Source organism: Staurois parvus, unplaced genomic scaffold (genome assembly GCF_062004578.1).
Source record: "Staurois parvus isolate SC_StPar_1 unplaced genomic scaffold, SC_StPar_1.0 ptg000059l, whole genome shotgun sequence".
Classification (NCBI taxonomy): domain Eukaryota; kingdom Metazoa; phylum Chordata; class Amphibia; order Anura; family Ranidae; genus Staurois; species Staurois parvus.
Genome location: NW_028317855.1, coordinates 2,167,973 through 2,187,545, shown reverse-complemented (window position 1 = coordinate 2,187,545; position 19,573 = coordinate 2,167,973). Strand labels below are relative to the sequence as shown.

Sequence of the window (19,573 nt, the reverse complement as noted above, 5' to 3'; positions counted from 1 at the left end):
ATGTTTGTGCCGGACAAAACGGTCCAGCATTTATATTGCTGATTAATGTGCTAGGCTCGTTACAATTTTGAATTTTACAGCAAAGATGCAATTGTTCTTTAAAATCTAATTGAACTTTCAGATTTTAGCAACTAATACATTTCAAGTGCAAATGTAAAAAATGCTAAATTTAAAAGGTTTTTCAATATTTATTTTCCTAGAATAGCAGCCACAATCTAAGAAGAAATGCCTATCCCCTTTGAGCATGTTGTAGAGAAGGACTCTTGCTCTCTTATAGAAGCAGTGATCCCTCTAGAGGGGCTTGAAACATTTCCTGCTGAGTCAGACATAGAGCTGTACAATCAACAAAGCTCATGCTTGTTGCTGATTTGGAGAGATCTAGCTCTGACCATGCATTGGATGGTAAAACTCTGCATGGAGACCACTGCTTCCACAGAGAAAGCATGGGTCCCTCTCTACAGAACGCTGGAAGGATACCTTTTTTTTCTACTTTTCTTTGGCTGATTCTAATGAAGACAAATTACACAATTTTGCTATCCTGGAATGTATTTAGTAGACCTGAACTGAAAGTTAACTTCATAATCTAAATAACTTCTGAATCAAATTCAGTTCTAATTCAGAATAAAATTTTGTTTTTATTAAAGCTTGTGTTCATTATAGCAGGGTTTTTTAACATTATATTGCACATAGAGAATATTTTCTGTTAAACAGCCTTTCAAGAAATGATCTTTGTGACTTTGAAAACACTACAGTCAGCAAATGGGCAGTGAAGAGAAAAATCAAATATGACCATTGTACCCTAGTTCTCTTTAGGAAAGCTTCTACATTGAGGACATTCACTTCACCTACAAAAATACAACATTTCAGTGCAAAAACACAAACTCTTGGTTTCTTAATTTGCTATTAACGCCTTTTTTAATCCTTGAAAACAAGATAAGCACCTCTGTTACATTTCTTATTCATAACAAGATAGTCAGTAGGGAACAAGTATAAAGGATACATGAGCTAAAGTTGGACAGTTTGCTCATTTGCTATATGGGGTTTAGATGTAATTGTTCAAGCAGGGGTAAGTTCCGATCTTGTTTTACAGAAATTGTAGGGACACTTTGTTGGGAATGCTGTAATAATTCAGATGCCTGTCATCGAAAACATATTTCTGTGCTATTCATTTTAAAAAGGTACACAAGAAATGATAGCTATACGTAGCAGACATGCATCCAAAGAAGTTGTCTGTCATCATCAGTACCTGAATCTGGCATACAGGTGGGAGAGAAATAGGAAGGACCTCATTCTTTATTGCAAATAACAGGCTGGTTTCTGCACCTGACTGTGTTACTGGAGTATATAAGTCATATATTAAAAATCCTCACAGATCCCTGCTGCTTGGATGGTTTGAGCTTTAGAGCAAGTATGGCCAACTTGGCCAACACCTTACTTCGTGCTTTATAAGACCAGCCTGCAAATTTATGCACCTACTCACAAGAGTCCTACAATCTCAGCACTAGGCATCTATTTTTGGCAGCTTGACCATTGCTGGGAATGCAGATTGTATTGCACATGTGCAGCAAGGCAGGTCACAGAAAAACATGTCTATGTAAACAAGCAAGAGCAGCTTTTGCATATAAGGAACATATGATTTGTAAGTTTTATTCTTTAGCACTTATAACATCTATATTTCATCCATCCACTTACAATTAAGTTTTAAAGCTAAACTGTAACTATAACCTTCAAGCAATTTGTGAAATACAAAGATGAAAAAGTTGGTACCACCTGGCTGTACCGTACTGCAATTAAGACTGAACCCCAGATATTAAAAAAAAAAAAAATTATAAACTTAGATTTTTCAACATATTTAAAAAGGCAAACATGATATATTTTAATCGATGACATTTAAAATTGACATGGTGAATTAGCTCTCAAAGATAACGGAAATGCAGATTTGTTACATTTACCATCTCCACGAAATTAGACCTAGGTGTTCCAGATTAGGTGTCAGTGTATAAAAGCTCATCAGGGAATAATCAGGTGGAGTCTGTTTAACCACTTTACTACCGCGCTATAGCCAAATGATGGCTACAGCGTGGTAGTCCAGTTCTGAAAGGGCATCATATGATGTCCTCCCAGAACACACCCCCATCAGCAGGCTTGAGGTGTGGTCTATGATCACTGTCCTTTGGACACAGCTCATCACATGACATGGTAAAAGTCCAATCACAGCGGCCTATTTCTACGTGATAGCTGTGACCTATCACAGCTGACCGCTACGTAAATACATTTGCCAATTATCAACAGTACATTCCTTACACTGTCAGAGCATGAAGAAAGTACTGTAGGTAGTCGGCAACTTTCAAAGCACACATCTGCACTGATAATCAGGGCACTAATTATCAGTGCCGATTATCAATGCAGGCCCAGCAGTGCTGCCCATCAGTTCCCAACAGTGCTGCCAATCTGTGCCTTTCAGTGCTGCCTCATCAGTGCTGCATCATCAACACACATCAGTGAAGGAGAAAAAAAACCTGTTTGCAAAATGTTATAATAGAAACACAGAAAACTTTTTTTTTTTTAAATTTTCACTCTTTCTACATTTAGTGCAAAAAATAAAATACCCCAGTGGTGATTAAATACCACCAAAAGAGAGCTCTATTTGTGTGCAAAAAATTATAAAAAATTGCATATGGGGATAGTGGTGCATGACCACGCAATTGTCATTCAAAGTGCGACAGTGCTGGCAGCTGAAAATTTGCCTGGGCCGGAAGGGGGTAGAAGTGCCCAGTAGGCAAGTGGTTCATTTAAAGTGGTTGTAAACCCGAAAAATTATGAGATTAGTAACATGAAGATCACCAGCATTCCGCACTCCATGTCCGTAGCAATCCTTCCTGGTGTTCTGAGCATTTGAAAGCCAACGCATGGAAATATATATATGGGGATGGCCCTCCCCTTCTGATTTCAGTGACAGACTGTGTAGAGAGGAGATGTGCATGAGTCTTCCAGTATAGCTGTGTAAAAGGGTTGTGTCCCTGCTGTTCTATGTCTCTGTAATCGGACCTGGAGAGCGTGAATATACTGCCGTTTACAGTATGTGATTTGGCTTCTGTTTTGTAACTTGTGAACTGCTTGTAGAGGTACAAAGTTTGATAGTTGCATATAATTGAAATGGAGATTTTTAGATAGATTTTATGTGTATGGGAAGGGGAGGGAGTGACATCGTGTCTCTGTCCCTCAGGCTCTGGTGCTATACCATGCCCACAGGCTGGCAGAGTTATAAGAGCTACAACTGAATGAGGATAAATTTTGCACAAGGCACAGATCGGAGGGCTCATAATTGCACAGCATATTCAATGCAGGGGTCAGGAGGGCGTAACAGACAAAGCAAAAGGGCTCAGGAGTGTGAAATACACAGGGCTCAGGAGCAAATACTGCATGAAGCGCAGGGTACAGAAGTGGGTAGAGTTCAGAAATGGGTAATACATGGAGTACAGGAGTCACTTGTGCATGATGCAGAGACCACGGGTCAGGCAGGCATAAGGTACAGAGCAAAGGGTCAGGAGTGCATAAAGCAGGTTGCAGGGAGGGCGGGCAGCATCCCGAGCACAGGGCTCAGTAGTGCATAAAGCATGGAGCTCAGGAATGCATTGGATCACAAGTGAAGGGTCGGGTTCATAAGGTACAGAGTGCAGGGGTCAGGAATGTTTAAGGCACAGAGTGTAGAATTTAGGAGTACATAAACCAAGGGCAAGGTCAGGATTGTGCATTGAGTGTAGAAGTCATGTGTGTAACGTACAGAGTGTCCCCCCACCCACTTCTAGTACAGACCTCCCTGAAGTCCACTTACTGTACCAGGCTTCAAATGCAATGGCAGTGCACAGTAAGAGGAAGGTTTCCCCTCAGCTGTTTCATGTGGCACTGCATATAGAGCCAAAGAGGAGTTTAGGGAGCTGTCCTCGTCTCTGCACAGCCACAGTATCTGATGTGTGAACAAGCCAGCTGGTGCAGTGAAAGTGGCATTGCAGCACTGAATCTTAGAAAAAAGGGGAGCATGGTAAAATTAAATAGTAGCACCTTTTTCAAGCAGAGGAAGATGTACTGTATATTATATGAAAGTTGAGATCCCGGAGAATAAAAGGGTGGTTGTTCCAATTTTTTTTTATGTCATGCGACATTAGCAAAATTTATCAAATGTAAATTTTCAGTAAACAATACGCTAGAGTTAATTTTGATGTACACAAACCTAATATTACTCATTTTTTTGGGTAAAATATGAAAAACATGAGGTGGTTGTGCCAAGTAAATACTGTAGATACCATACATGTCAAGCCTTAAAATTGCTTGTGCCTGTGAAACTGACAACCTTCGGTACCTAAAAATTCCTATAGGCAATGCTTTAAAAGCACTCTCACGTCATAAGTTAACTGAATAATTGCTCTCACACCGGCATTGCTTCTCTCTGAAAGCTAGCAGTCGGTGTGAAAGATTTTTGGAACCCCCCCCCCCCCCCCCACTGCAAAATGGGTAAAGCTGCACTTCTGTCACACTTTAAAAATAAATATTGTGTCTGTCGTGGCCCTCCATCAGGGAGACTTTCTAGCAGCGGCAGGCATCAGAGACATGTATTTACATGTCCCTATTTTTCCAGCACATCAACACTACCTTCACTTTCTTGTGGACACTCAACTTTATCTTTTTGTGGCCCTACCATTTGGCCTATTTTACCAAGAGTCTAGCCCATATGCTAACCTTACTAAGGGCATTGTAATGAAAAATCCCACAACAGGATCTAGGTATCCCACAAGAGCAGTCAGCTCAAGCCCTGTCTGTCAATGCAATCCAGATCCTAAGGCCTCTTTCACATGGGGTGTACAAGTGTGTTCACCCATGCAAGGCTGTTTTGCCCATATGGGAAAGGTGTTCTGTGCATCTGTGTTTAGGCACACCCATTCAAATCATGTGGCCCACAATGTCCCAGTTTGACATCTTTGCAGGTGAGGGTGTGTCCTGGAATGCACATTGTCTGTGTTAAGGGATATGTACTTGCCCAGATATCAAATTGTGTTCAGCAGCTGTGCCAGTGTTGCCTATGTGGCTCAACTGACATGACGAGAACTGACTGCATGCAGATACATAGAGCCTCTATGCATCCTCTGTGGACAGAGACAGCCGTTGCAAGGCTGTATGCATCAATATGCCCCTTATGAACAAAACCCAAAAAAAAAGGTTTGTTTGGATTCTGACAACTGGTGGAACGCACGTGACATCTCATTTTTGACACAGTTCAGGTAAAAGCTTTTCTTCCTCAAACATTTCTGACTGAAAAAACATGACCAATTCTGCACTTCTGTAGTATGTTAAAACAGCTTGTACTTATTGTATAATAAAAATTAATATGCACTCACGAACATCCCAGGAGGCAGAGCATGACATGACAGATGAGCTGCTCGGATGTGGATGGAGAGATGGTCCTCGGAAAGTCACACCAGGCTGTGCATAGTGGAGCTGCTGCAGAAACCTGGAAAGCCAAGCTCACAGAGGGAGACACTGCTACTGTCTAGGGAAGCTTGCTGCCTGGATGACAACCACATAGACTAGTGCCAGGGGTGGAGCACATTTCCGAGGGATTTACTGTCTTCAGCCCTACTACTAGCCTCATCTACTTTTGCAAGAGAGTGTTGGGCTTGATGATGACGACCTCCCTCTAAGCTGTTTTGTTTGCTTAATTCCACTCTAAACCCCTTTAACACATTTTCTTGTGGGACAAATTGGCTAATTCTCTATAGACAACCCAACTGCACAAATCATATCTTCTAATCAACATTCTGGGAATATGAATAGTTTGGCTGTCTTTAAAATGCTGAGCACCCTAGTTGGAGGGTCATCTGCTCAGGATATAGTCGGACGATGTCATGGCAGTGGCGTACATCAACAATTAGGGAGGAAGTAGAAGTCTGGCAGTAGCAAAAGAGGTAGAAGTGTTTCCAAAACCCCACATTCTACAGGTGGGAACTCTGCATGTGAACCTCCAGGTTCAATAAAAATCTGAACAGATTTGTCTCCAGGTGCAGAGATCATCTGGCCAAATCAGTGAATGCTCTTGTGGCTCAGTGGTATCCGTAAAGACTAATCTATGCTTCTCTGAAACTCCATCCTCCATTCTCTGCAGTAATAAAAAATAAATATATATACAGTTGTGTTCAAAATAATAGCAGTGTGTTGAAAAAAGTGAATAAAGCTCAAAATCATTCTAATAGCTTTTATTTCCATGAACACTACACATTTTATTCCAAATCAAAACATGAAGAAAAATATATCAAGTTCCTCTAAAAAAAATTGAAGAAAAGTGAATATTAGACTGTTCTAAAAAATAGCAGTGTTTGTGTTCTTCTTTACAAACTCAAACATTCACTATATAAACCGAAAAATGTTTGAAGATTTTGCTTTCCTTTGAATCACTTAATATTTAGTTGTATAAGCACTGTTTCTGAGAACTGCTGTACATCTGTGTTGCATGGAGTCAACCAACTTCCGGCACCTGTGAACAGGTATTCCAGCCCAGGATGATTGGACTACATTCCACAGTTCTTCTCTATTTCTTGGTTCGGGGATTGGGCTGGCCACTCCATAACGTCAATCTTGTTGGTCTGGAACCAAGATGTTGCACATTTACTGGTGTGTTTTGGGTCGTTGTCTTGTTGGAACACCCATTTCAAGTGCATTTCCTCTTCTGCATAAGGCAGCATGACCTCTTCAAGTATTCTGATGTATTCAAACTGATCCATGATCTCTGGTATGCGATAAATAGGCCCAACACCGTAGTATGAGAAACATCCCCATATCATGATGCTTGCGCAACCATGCTTCACTGTCTTCACAGTGTACTGTGGCTTGAATTCAGTGTTTGGGGGTCATCTGACAAACTGTCTCCGGCCACTAGACCCAAAAAGAACAATCTTACTTTCATCAGTCTACAAAATGTTGCGCCATTTCTCTTTAGGCCACTCAATGTGCTCTTTGGCAAATTGTAACCTTTTCAGCACGTCTTTTTTTTCAACAGTGGGACTTTGCAGGGGCTTCTTGCAGATAGCTTGGCTTCACATAGGTGTCTTCTAATTGTAACAGTACTCACAGGTAACTTTAGACCTTCTTTGATCTTCCTGGAGCTGATTGTTGGCTGAGTCCTTGCCATTTTGGTTATTCTTCTATCCATTCGAATGGTAGTTTTTCGCTTTCTTCCATGTCTTTCAGGTTTTGGTTGCCATTTTAAAGCATTTGCGATCATTTTAGCTGAGCAGCCTATCATTTTCTGCACTTCTTTATATGTTTTCCCCTCTCCAATCAACTTTTTAATCAAGGTACGCTGTTCTTCTGAACAATGTCTGGAACGACCCATTTTCCCCAGAATTTCAGAGAAAAATGCACTGTAACCAGCATGTACAGCATTTGCTGCCTTCCTTCCTTAAATAAGGGCAATAATTGCCACCTGTTTTTCAAAGAATGAATGACCTCACTAATAGAACTCCACACTGCTATTATTTTGAACATGCCCCTTTCAATTAGTGATTCAATTACACAGAATCAGCAGCATGCGTGTCATGACGGTTGTGTCAGTTGGATTTCTATTACTCTACTACACCTGCTAGTAAATTATTTGCCATGTAGAAATATCATTTCTACCAAAAACAGTGATTGATCAGGTTAGTGATGTCTGACTGCTATTATTTTGAACACAACTGTATATGCTTTATTATGATTTTTCCTCAGTTCATATGTATATCTGCATAGTGTTTTACATCAGCAATCTGTAGTATGTTTGCTTTGTATTTATGTAACAGTTACTTTCTTTCCATAGGTCCAACAGTTTGGTCTTCATCCAGAAGATGTAAATTGTTCAGCTCTCATAGAGTTGGTTCAAGCTGCCAAGGAACATATTGGGATGGACTAAGAACAAAATAACTGTCTATTATTTTTTCAACCATTTTTCAGCCATTTGGCTTATTTCTCATACATGTAAATACTGGTGAGTTAAAAACCAATAAGTGGAATTTTAAATGTGCGGAAGCAAGAGGATAATATTTCATGATTACAATTTTCTAACAAAGCAGCCCACACTAATTATGTGTGAAATAGTTCCCATCAGAGAGCACCGTGTTTAACATAATCTTGTGGGCTGCCTTTGAATCAGACAAATCTCAATGTTCACTGTGACTGCAGCTGTCGGTGCACATTAATTATATTGCACTCCTTCAACACTTCAAATGCTGCATACATTATATTTGATATAGTGACATTTGTAGTAATATACAGAGTGATATCTGCCTCCACCCAAGAATAGCCTGCAGTTGGGATGCGGCTAGTGTTTCAGTCTTGTATGGAAGCTAACACTCACAATGTAACTATTTTATTTAAGGCGAATGCACAGTCTTATCAATTATATTGCTGTAAAAGAAATCAGCTGAATATAATTATCAGTGTGTATTAATGTTTAGTAAGATGTTGCTTCTGTGTACAGATTCTAATCATATATGTACATATTGTCATTAAATATGCAGAATCAGCTTCCAGCTTGGCAGGTCTACCCAGTAGTTTTGCTTTACAGCTTCGCACATTGACCAACTTAATAAAACTATTCATATGCAGATTTTATCTTGGCAAGTGCTAAGAATAAAAACAGAGTGATTGTCTATAGATTGTTTGCTCACTGTAATTGCAGATCTTTACATTTAATACAATAGTAAATATATAAACAAGCAGGCACATAAAATCTGAAACTCACATCAACAGTTACTTAATGGTAATCTTTTAAGATTGGTGGTGTATTTCTGAATGCTCCTATCAACAATTCAAAATAAACAATAAAATGTTTTATGATACAGAAGTTGGTAGTAGCTTTAATTTGGTTCAGTTGGTCTTTCCTTATATTGATTTCCAAATAATCTAATTTGATTTGTATGTATTTCGACTTTTGTGTAACTTTGGATTTTTGGTAAGGTACACTATATCGTTGTATAAAAAAAATAGACTGTTGATAACACTGCTTTGTAAGACAATACATTTTTATTATGCCTAAAATAAAAGATCCAGATGTTGAAATATTGTAGTTTTATGTATGAAATTTAGGCTCCATTCACACTAGTATGATTTCTGATGCAACTTGAGTTGCACATAATTGCATGAAAATGGAAAGCACATTGTGTTCAATGGTGCCTGTTAACATCAATGCCACTCGCATAGCACAATTTTGGAAAAGGTTCTTGTACTACTTTGGTGTGATTCCAGCGTGATTTAAGCCCATTAGAATATGCAAACCACATCCAAGTTGCACTAAAAATCAGATCGCAGCAGTATGAACCTAGCCTTACAGTAGAACATGTTTTGTACAAGTATTAAAAATTAACAGCATTCTGGAAAGATTGCTCATGTACCAAGACATTTGCCTTCTCTGTTGGTTAGTACCTCAATATTGTCAAGGCAAACTGGGGTGGAAAAAGGGCAGGGCCTGTAACTTATACTGAGGCAGTTCATTTGGGGGGGGGTCACTTTGACCTTTTCAATCGAGTACTTAATGACCTTGTTGCAACACTGCTAGGAGGTAAGAAACCGGCAGAAATGCTTGCCTTATTTCTATCTTCCCTTATAGCTGGTGCTCTCCTTTGCAATCTTTCATTTATATAGTGAATGGGCCCTTAACATCCTCAGGAACAATGCAGGTCCACTACTAGCAATGTTTCTTCTAAATGTACACTGAGCTATGCATGTGCAGCTCAAGAAAGCTTTGGCAATATTTCTTTTAAAACATAATTTTATCTGGAAGGCTATTTGGGAGTCCACAGCCAGCTGCTCAAGAAATGTAATTGCACTTGATAACTCATATAAAGTACTTAGCATTGGTATCTTACATCGGCCCATATCTCTAAATTTGTATCTGGCCACTTAACTCTCTGTTTTCGGTTGTGTGGACAAGAGGGCACAATGGCCCACATCTGGTGGACCTGCCTGAGAGTGCACAGCCTCTGGATCAGGGTGTATTCCTTGATAGACATGCTTCTCCACTATAACTTGCAAAAAGACCCAGTTGAGTTGCTATTGCTTAAACCCATACAAGCAGTTTGTAAAAAACAGGTTAAAGTGATCGCATTCTTGTTTATCGCTACTAAGCAAACCATTGCTCACTCAAGGAAGTCACCATCCTTTTTCCCCCTCTGTTTTTACCTAGTGATCTGGCCAGTAACACCTCCTGTATTAGAATGCCCCCGCTCGAGAAGGAGCACCTCACACAGCGGCATTGTCAGTCTGGGAGGAGAGTGTTCAAATTACTAGCAGAAAGTCACATAAAAACAGTTTTATTCATCACCAATATGCTTACATGTAAGAACGTAGTATACAGATATCCAGCACTCAAAATGGGCACCTGGTTGTTTCTGGTACTGGCATGACGTCACTTCTGACACATTTCGTTCATAGACTTTGACCCCTTTTTATATATAGACACCACATTGGCCTTGTGCCAATCCAGTGGTACTATGGTGTCCATATTCCTTTGACAAAGTCTTTACCAAGTAACTATAGACCTGTTAGTTTAACTTCTATAATGGGGAAGATACTGGAGAGTTTAATTAAAGACCACATAGATTTCTTACTGGAAAAAAGTCTTTTAGGCAACAGACAGCATGGATTCATGACAGACAGAAGTTGTCAAACCTTATTTCTTTTTATGAGGAGGTAAGCAAAACCTTAACCCCTTTACGCCGGTGCCTCCCAGGCCCTTTAAGGGTTCCGGGAGGCGGAGCAGGGTTTAGGGTCATGTGACCAGCGTGACGCGACTTCACGGTGGTCACATGATCGGGAAAGGTCCCGATCGAAAGAGGACATTGTGACCCTTCCTTGAGTACCGGACGTGTGCTGGGGGCACGCGCTCTCGGCACATATGTCCTTTTTTAATAGAACACAAATGTGTGGCCGCTCGGCGTCTAGGCCCAGATGCCAGGAGGCTGCACATTTGTGTGCGGCCGGCATGAAGAGGTTAAACAATGGAGTGGCTGTGGACATGGTATACTTGAATTTAAAAAAAAAAACATTTGACACAGTTCCCCACACACCGCTAATGTGTAAGGTAAAGTCTACAGGCTTGAAAAAATCAGTTTGTAAATGTATAGAAAACTGGATAAAAGACCGTATTTAGAGAGTAGTGGTAATGATTCTCTTAGATTGTAAGCTCCAAGGAACAGGGCCCTCCTAACCCTCTTGTGTTGAACTGTATTGTCTCCCGGTAGATTGTAACGTTCTGAGCAAACTGTTGGCGCTGTATAAATCCTGTATAATAATAATAATGATTCATCTGAATGGTCTAGGGTTGTTAGTGGTGTACCCCAAGGTTTAGCGCAAGGACCCTTACTTTTTAATATATTAATAATTAATAATTAATTGGGCAACTGTGGCAAATGAGGTTTAACCACTTGAGCTCCTGAGGATTTTCCCCCCTTAATGACCAGGCCTTTTTTTTGCTGTTTGGCGCTGCACTAATTCAAATGATAATTGCGCGGTCATGCAATGCTGTACCTAAACAAAATTTACATCCTTTTTTTTCACACAAATAGAGCTTTCTTTTGATGGTATTTTATCATCTGTGCGCTTTTTATTTTTTGCGCTATAAACAAAAAACACAAATTTTGAAAAAAAACAATATTTTCTACTTTCAGCTATAAAAAATATATCGTAAACTCAAAGTTAGTCATAAATTTAAGCCAAAATGTATTCTGCTACATGTTTTTGGTAAAAAAAATTCCGTGCATTAGCGGGCAAACTGGCGCTATCTGGGAGGGGCGCTAACACTATTGGAATTCGCCAGCGACACTGATACAGTGATCAATAAAAATCTGTTCACTGATCAATGACACTGGTGACAGGGCAGTGAAGGGGTTAACTCAGGGGGAGGGGGGGGGCGATCAAGGGGTTAGACGGGATTACTGGTGTATTAGCAGGCAATCTGGCGCTATCTGGGAGGGGCGCTAACACTATTGGAAGTCGCCAGCGACACTGATACAGTGATCAGTAAAAATCGGTTCACTGATCAGTGACACTGGTGACAGGGCAGTGAAGGGGTTAACTGGGGGGGGGCGATCAGGGGGTTAAATGTGTTCTAACTGTGGGTATGTGCGGTTTTACTCACTGTTTGTATGTCTTCTTCTCTGTCTGGAACAGAATGTGTCCTGGCAGAGAAGAATGACATCATATCCTGTCCTGTGTAAATGTCAACACAGGACAGGATAGGACAGGGACCGATCATCTGATTTCAGCCAGACATCACTGGCTGAAATCGAATGATTGATCCCTCCGGGATCAAATGGTGTCACCCGCGGGTCGGCGGGAGCGCGCGCGCGCCCCCTGCCGACGAAAATGTCGGGAGCGCGGAGCCCGTTTTAAAACGTGCTTTTGCGCCCCATTGCCGCCCTGCACACGTATATATGCAGTGGCAGGGCGGCAAGTGGTAAATGTTGATAAATGTAAAGGTATGCACTTGGGAGCTAAGAAAATGCATGCATCATACATACTAGGGGAAGTACAACTGGGACAATCAATGGTGGAGAAGGATCTTGGGGTTCTGGTAGATCAGAAGCTTAATAATTGCATGCAATGCCAAGCTGCGGTTTCCAAAGCGAGCAAAATCCTCTCGTATTAGTAGAGGTATAGACTCCAGAGAGAGATATATTTTACCCCTGTACAAATCATCTGAAATATGCAGTTCTGTTTTGGGTACCAATTCACAAAAAGCATATTGGGGATCTGGAGAAAGTGTAGAGAAGAGCAAACAAACTGATAAGAGGCACTGAAATACACTGCTCAAAAAAATTAAAGGAGCACTTGTAATCAGAGTATAGCATCAAGTCAATTAAACTGTGATATTGATCTGGTCAGTTAAGTAGCAGAGGGGGTTAATAAGTTTCAGCTGCTTTGGTGGTAATGAAATGAACAGGTGCAGTTGATGGGCAACAATGAGACAACCCCCAAAACAGGAATGGTTTTACAGGTGGAGGCCACTGACATTTTTTCCCTACTCATCTTTTCTGACTGTTTTTCACTAGTTTTGCATTTGGCTAGGGTTAGTGTCACTACTGGTAGCATGGAGTGATACCTGGACCCCACAGAGGTTGCACAGGCAGTTCAATTCCTCCAGGATGGCACATCAATACCTGCAATTGACAGAAGGTTTTCTGTCTTTCCCAGCACAGTCTCGAGCATGGAGGAGGTTCCAGGAAACAGGCAGTTACTCTATGAGAGCTGTATAGGGCTGTAGAAGGTCCTTAACCCATCAGCAGAACCGGTATCTGCTCCTTTGTGCATGGAGGAACAGGATGAGCCCTACAAAATGGCCTCCAGCAGGCCACTGGTGTGAATGTCTCTGACCAAACAATCAGAAACAGACTTCATGAGGGTGGCCTGAGGGCCCGATGTCCTCTAGTGGGAATGTGCTCACTGCCCGGCACCATAGACCTCGAACACCAGAATTGGAAGGTCTGCTACTGGCGCCCTGTGCTTTCCACAGATGAAAGCAGGTTCACCCTGAGCACATGTAACAGATGTGAAAGGGTCTGGAGAAGCCTTAGAGAACGTTATGCTGCCAAAAACATTGTTCAGCATAACCGTTTTTGATGGTGGGTTAGTGATGGTCTGGGGAGGCATATCTTTGGAGGGACACACAAACCTCTACAGACTAGACAATGGCACCCTGACTGCCATTAGGTATTGGGATGAAATCCTTGGACCCATTATCAGACCCTACACTGGTGCAGAGGGTTCCTGGGTTCCTCCTGGTGCACAACAATGCCCGGCTTCACATTCCTCCTGTTTTGCTTTGGTGTCTAGTAAAGTTACTTTGCGTTATAATCAAGGAAGCTTAAACCTCTGTGCTATATTAATGTGCTTTTACTCTACAGCAGTTACAGGAGATCGGGCAAAAATGTTGTCATCTTCTGTCTGAGATCTTCCTTGGTGGTAAGTCATCTTAGAGTCCTCCTTTTCAGCATCTGTTGTTGGCTTTTTATTGAAAGGTTTTACCTTCCTACATGGGTTTGGCTCCTTTCGCAATAATGTTTTTCAATGGGAGAAACATTCTCCAATTTGGCTTCTAGGTGGCACTGTATCATACATGATGCCATAGGTTACATATGTCAGAAGGTCAAGCTATTAAGTATTGATTAACTTGACATGTTGATTTCAATTATGTAATTAAATGTAGAACAATAGAAGAGCCCAACATACAACAATGTTATCAAAGTTTTCGTTGTAGAAGGTAGCTTGTGTAATTTGTTACCAAGGCATTAGAGAAGTCCACTCAAACAAACTAGATGTAGTTCTGGGCACCGGGCAGGTTGTTTTTCCTTGCATTTAGCCCTGCTGCGGGCAAGCAGCAGGGCTTGCTTAAGAAAGCGATTGATAAACTCTGGGGCGGACAGGATGCAGCTGTGCACACGTGTCTGACACTCATTCACACAGAACAATTACCCCCCCTCCCTCCCCACATAGACGGGAGAGGAGAGAGATTACGTTTTGCTCCACCTCTTCCCACCCCTCTCCTCCGTAACTGCCCCGTTATATAGTTAACATGGCTGAAAAAAGACAAAAGTACATCCAGTTCAACATTTTTTTTAAAAAAAGTTATAATCCTATACCCACAATTTATCCAGAGGAAGGCAAAAAAACAGCAAATCGTGATGCAATTTGCTCCTGCAGGGAAAAAAATTCCTTCCTGAACCCCCGAGAGGCAATCGGATATTCCCTGGATCAACTTTACTTATAAATGTTAGTATCCAGTTATATACTGTGTATCTAAGAAGTAATGCAGGCCTTTTTTAAAGCAATCCACTGAGCTGGCCAGAACCAACTCTTGAGGGAGTCTATTCCACGTTTTCACAGCTCTCACTGTGTAGAAACCTTTCTGTGTTTGGAGATTAAATTTCTTTTCCTCCAGACGTAAAGAGTGCCCCCTTGTCCTCTGTGATGAATTTAGGGTGAATAACTCCACACCGAGTTCACTACAAGAACCACTGATGTATTTATACACGTTGATCATATTCCCCCCTTAATCTCCTCTTCTCAAGAGAGAAAAAATCAAGTTTCCCTAATCTCTCCTCATAGCTGAGCTCCCCCATTCCTCCTATCAGTTTGGTTGCCCCTCTTTGTACTTTCTCCAGTTCCCCAATGTTCTTTTTGTGAATTAGTGCCCAAAACTGAACTGACTTGTACAGGGGTAAAATGATATCTCTCTCTCTCTGGAGTCTATACCTCTTTTATTTCAAGAGAGGATCTTGCTCGCTTTAGAAACTGCAGCTTGGCATTGCATGCCATTATTAGGCTTCTGATCTACCAGAACTCCCAGATCTTTCTCCACTATTGACTCCCCCAGTTGTACCCTAGTATATTGATGCATGCATATTTTTAGCCCCCAAGTGCATAATCTTACATTTATTAATATGAAACCTCATTTGCCACATAGTTCCCCAATTACACAGAGCATTGAGGTTGGCTGGTAAGTTGAAGATATTCTGTAAGGACTTTATTCCACTGCACAGTTTGGTGTCTTCTGCAAAGACTGAAATGGTATTTTTAATCTCAGACCCTATATCGTTTATAAATATATTAAAAATAAAGGGTCCCAACACTGAACCTTGGGGTACACCACTGACAACCCTAGACCATTCAGAGTATGAATCATTAACCACTACTCTCTGAATATAATCTTTTAGCCAGTTTTCTATCCATTTATACACAGATTTTTCCAAGCCTGTAGACTTTACTATATATTAGCTGTGCGTGGGGAACTGTCAAACGCTTTTGCAAAATCTAAGTATACCACGTCCACTGCCACCCCTCTGTCCAAGGTTTTGCTCACCTCCTCATAAAAAGAAATCAGATTTGTTTGACAACTTCTGTCTTTCATGAATCCATGCTGTCTGTTGCTTAAAATATTTTTTCCAGCAAGAACTCATCTGTGTTTTTTTATTAAACTCTTTAGTATCTTCCCAACTATAGACGTTAAACTAACAGGTCTAACTTGGTAAAGATTTTGACCCCTTCTTAAATATTGGTACCACGTTGGCCATACACCAATCCAGTGATACTATGCCAGTCATTAAAAAGTCCCTAAAAATTAGAAACAATGGCTGTAAAATGACAGAGCTCAATTCTTTAAGGACTTGTGGGTGTATGCCATCCGGTCCAGGTGCTTTATTCGCCTTTATTCTGTCTAAATATTTCTGGATCATATCAATTGTGAGCCAATGTGGATCATCTGGAGCTGTGTCAATACCATGCCCATTATGGACAAGAGCTCCCCCATGCTCCTTTGTATACACAGAGCTGAAGAAGGCATTTCATAAATTTGCCTTCTCTTTGTCACCCACTCTAGATTAATTTGTAAAGGGCCTACATGCTCGGACCGGACCTTTTTACTATTAATATATTTGAAGAATTGTTTGGGGTTTGTCCTGCTATCATTTGCAATCTGTCCCTTTTGCAATTTTTGCAGCCTTTATTTGCCTTTTGCATATTCTGTTATAGTCTTTGTAATGTTTAAATGATCGTGTTCCTTCATTTTTATATTTAATAAAAGCTCTTTTCTTATTTATAGCTTTTTTAACTTTGGCCGTAAGCCACATAGGTTTGATTGTTAGACTTTTAAACTTGTTGCCCATGGGAATATATTTTGCAGTGTGTTCACATTTAGTCTTTTTGAAGAACTCCCATTTCTGTGTTGTGTTCAATGCCAATATTCCCTCTGTCTAAGTCTTGGAGAGCAGCTCTCAGCCTCGGAAAATTAGCTCTCTTAAAATTGAGCGTTATTATCTTTCCCATATGTGCTCGCTGTTTACAGCTAACAATGAATGAAATCATGTTATGGTCACTGCTAACCAGATGTTCTTTTATATGGACATTTGTAATAAGCTCTGCAGGGTTTGAGATTACCAGGTCCAGCAGAGCATCATTCCTAGTAGGGGCCTCTATGAACTGTACCATAAAATTGTCCTGTAGTAAGTTTAAAAATTTTTTGCCCTTTAACTGTTCCTGCAGTATCATTACTCCAATTTCCAGGTAGTTAAAATCCCCCATTATTATCATCACTGTACCAGCCCTTTCGATCTGTCCAAGGATCTGAGTCTCCACCTCCCCATTAACACTGGGAGGCCTATAACAAACTCCAATGATTACCTTTGTAGTATGCACCCCATGTGCAGTTGCACCCATAATACTTCAGCCTCATCACACTCGCCATCAACTAGGTCCTCTTTCACACTCGCTCTGAGATCACTTCTCACATAGAGACAAACACCACCACCTTTCCTATTTACCCTTTCTCTCCGAAAGAGAACAGCCAGGAATATTAATGGCCCAATCATGTGAAGAATGAAGCCAAGATTCAGCAATACCAATTAAATCATAGTGCTCTTCATGCACCAAAGCTTCCAACTCACCTATTTTACTTGGCAGACTTCTGGCATTAGTGAACAAACACTTTAACCACTTCCCGTCCGGCCCATGTATATAAACGGCCGGACGGGAGCAGTGCAGGAGCGGGTTGCTGTTCATAAACAGCGCCCGCCATTCTAGCCTTTGCGTGCTCCCCAATCGCTGTATGGGACCTCTGTGTGAGGTCCCGATCATGTGATCACTGATTGGCCAATCATTCATCACATGAATAGTAGTAAGCAAGATGTCACTTCCTCACATCATTGCATACTACTACTGAAATGTGTGAATGATCACAGAGGTCACATGGTATAAGGCTATTCACAACAGCCTTCTACCATGTGACAGGCTGTGACCAATCACAGCTATCACAGTATTTCTCAATGGCTGCAATAATGCAGTCAGAGAGAAGGAGAAATGATTGCTTTTACAGCCTTTATGGGTGTAAAATCAATCTGTAAAAAAAAAACATCACCCCCCATAAGTAGAACAGTGGCATTATGGTGGCACTGTACTGCTAGGGTGACAGTATGTTAACAAAAAAAAATAAAGTAAAAAAAAATTTGGATAATTATAATGTTTGGTTATAAACTAATTTGGCTTATTTTTTAAGTAAAAAGATAGCTGGATACATTTTGGCCAAGATTTATGCAGTAAGATTATTTATTTGCAAAATTTTATAAGAAAAACACTTTTTTTCAAAATGTTTGGACTTTTTCATTTATATAGCAAAAAAAATAAAAATCCCAGTGGTGAATAAATACCATCAAAATAGTTTTTTTTATCTGTCTCAAAAAAATGAAAAAAAAATTCATATGGGTACAGTGTTGCATGACTGCGCAATTGTCATTCAAAATGTGACAGCGCTGAAAGCTGAAAATTGGCCTGGACAGGAAGAGGGTGAACGTGTCCAGACTTGAAGTGGTTAATTCATTCCCTTGGGCAGGAAATTTGAAGATCCATCCAGCTGTATGATTGCTGATGTCTTAGCCTACAGAGAGCAGCCTGGGAATGAATGATCTCTGCTCTATCAGGGAGCTTTCCCCACCTCCTTCCCTTCTTCCTTATCTACCTCCCCCCTCCCTGTTCTTCCAGGAGTTTCACACGCAACTATTTCATGTCCAGTTAGCAGCTGAACTTTGACTAAAGTGGGCACTCCTCTGAGCCCTGATTTGAAGGGGGCACCCCGCTGAGCCCTGACTAAAGGGGGCACTCCGCCAGGGTCTGATGTAAGCAGGGACTCCGCTGGACAGTGATGTAAGGGGAGACTCTGATGTATAGGGTTAAAGATGGGGACTTTGATGTCCCCAGGTGCGGTGCTGGAGACAGGCAGGAAGGGGAGGAGGAGATAAAGTGTAATGTTAAAAAAAAATATAAAAAATGTAGGTCGCCATAAAGCCCCTTTTTTGTTATTAAAAGCCCCAGATATTCCTAATATCACCTCCCCATATCACCAACTAATAAAAAACATCAATCCATCATATTTTCCATCCTGGCAAAGTCAATTCATGGTTTAAAGGGACATACATCCATTGAAAACCCCTAGTGATAAAACTGTCTTTCAGTAATAGTATAAAAAAGACCTTATTTAAATACAGTTTTGGTTAAAAATATTTTTTTCTATAAGGTCAAGTAGATTATCATAAGGGACAAGTAGTTTAGGACCCCGATTTAGTCCCTTGGACAAGTAGTATTTTAAAGCGTATCCATATCCCTGTGTCTGTTTCTAAGTCAAACATATTCTTATATATACAGTAAGTCTGAGATTAAAATCAGAAAAAAAACCACATATACTGTATATAATATATCTCAAACGCAACACATTGCACCCTTTATTTTTCTCAGACTACATAGACCATACTTCATTACTAACAAAACTCATACTAAACATTCACCTTGAAAGCTTCCTCTCCCGTATTTCTGACACTGAAAAGTTGTTTCAGTCTTTAGCAAATGTTCATTATAAAATGTCCATTATAAAACAAGTCTAGGCTTGGAACGCATCAAAGGCCTTGATCTCCACAGCTCTTGTAAAATTCCATCATTTTGCCCATCATTAAGCCACTTTCTCTGGTCTTTCTATGGATCAAATCAGACACTGCCTGCGGAGTGGAAAACA

At 40.6% G+C, this 19,573-nt stretch overlaps 1 protein-coding gene across 3 annotated transcripts in view; it reads left to right on the top strand.

Moving 5' to 3' along the window:
- Positions 1-9,084, top strand: part of COG2 (component of oligomeric golgi complex 2) — a 174,110-nt gene extending 165,026 nt beyond the window's left edge. For all 3 annotated transcript variants that reach the window (XM_089668546.1, XM_089668544.1, XM_089668545.1), the window contains one exon: positions 7,844-9,084. In XM_089668546.1, coding sequence (XP_089524672.1) covers positions 7,844-7,877 — 34 coding nt within the window. In that variant the 3' untranslated portion in view covers positions 7,878-9,084. The remainder of the gene's footprint in view (positions 1-7,843) is intronic.
- Positions 9,085-19,573: the final 10,489 nt, after the last annotated feature.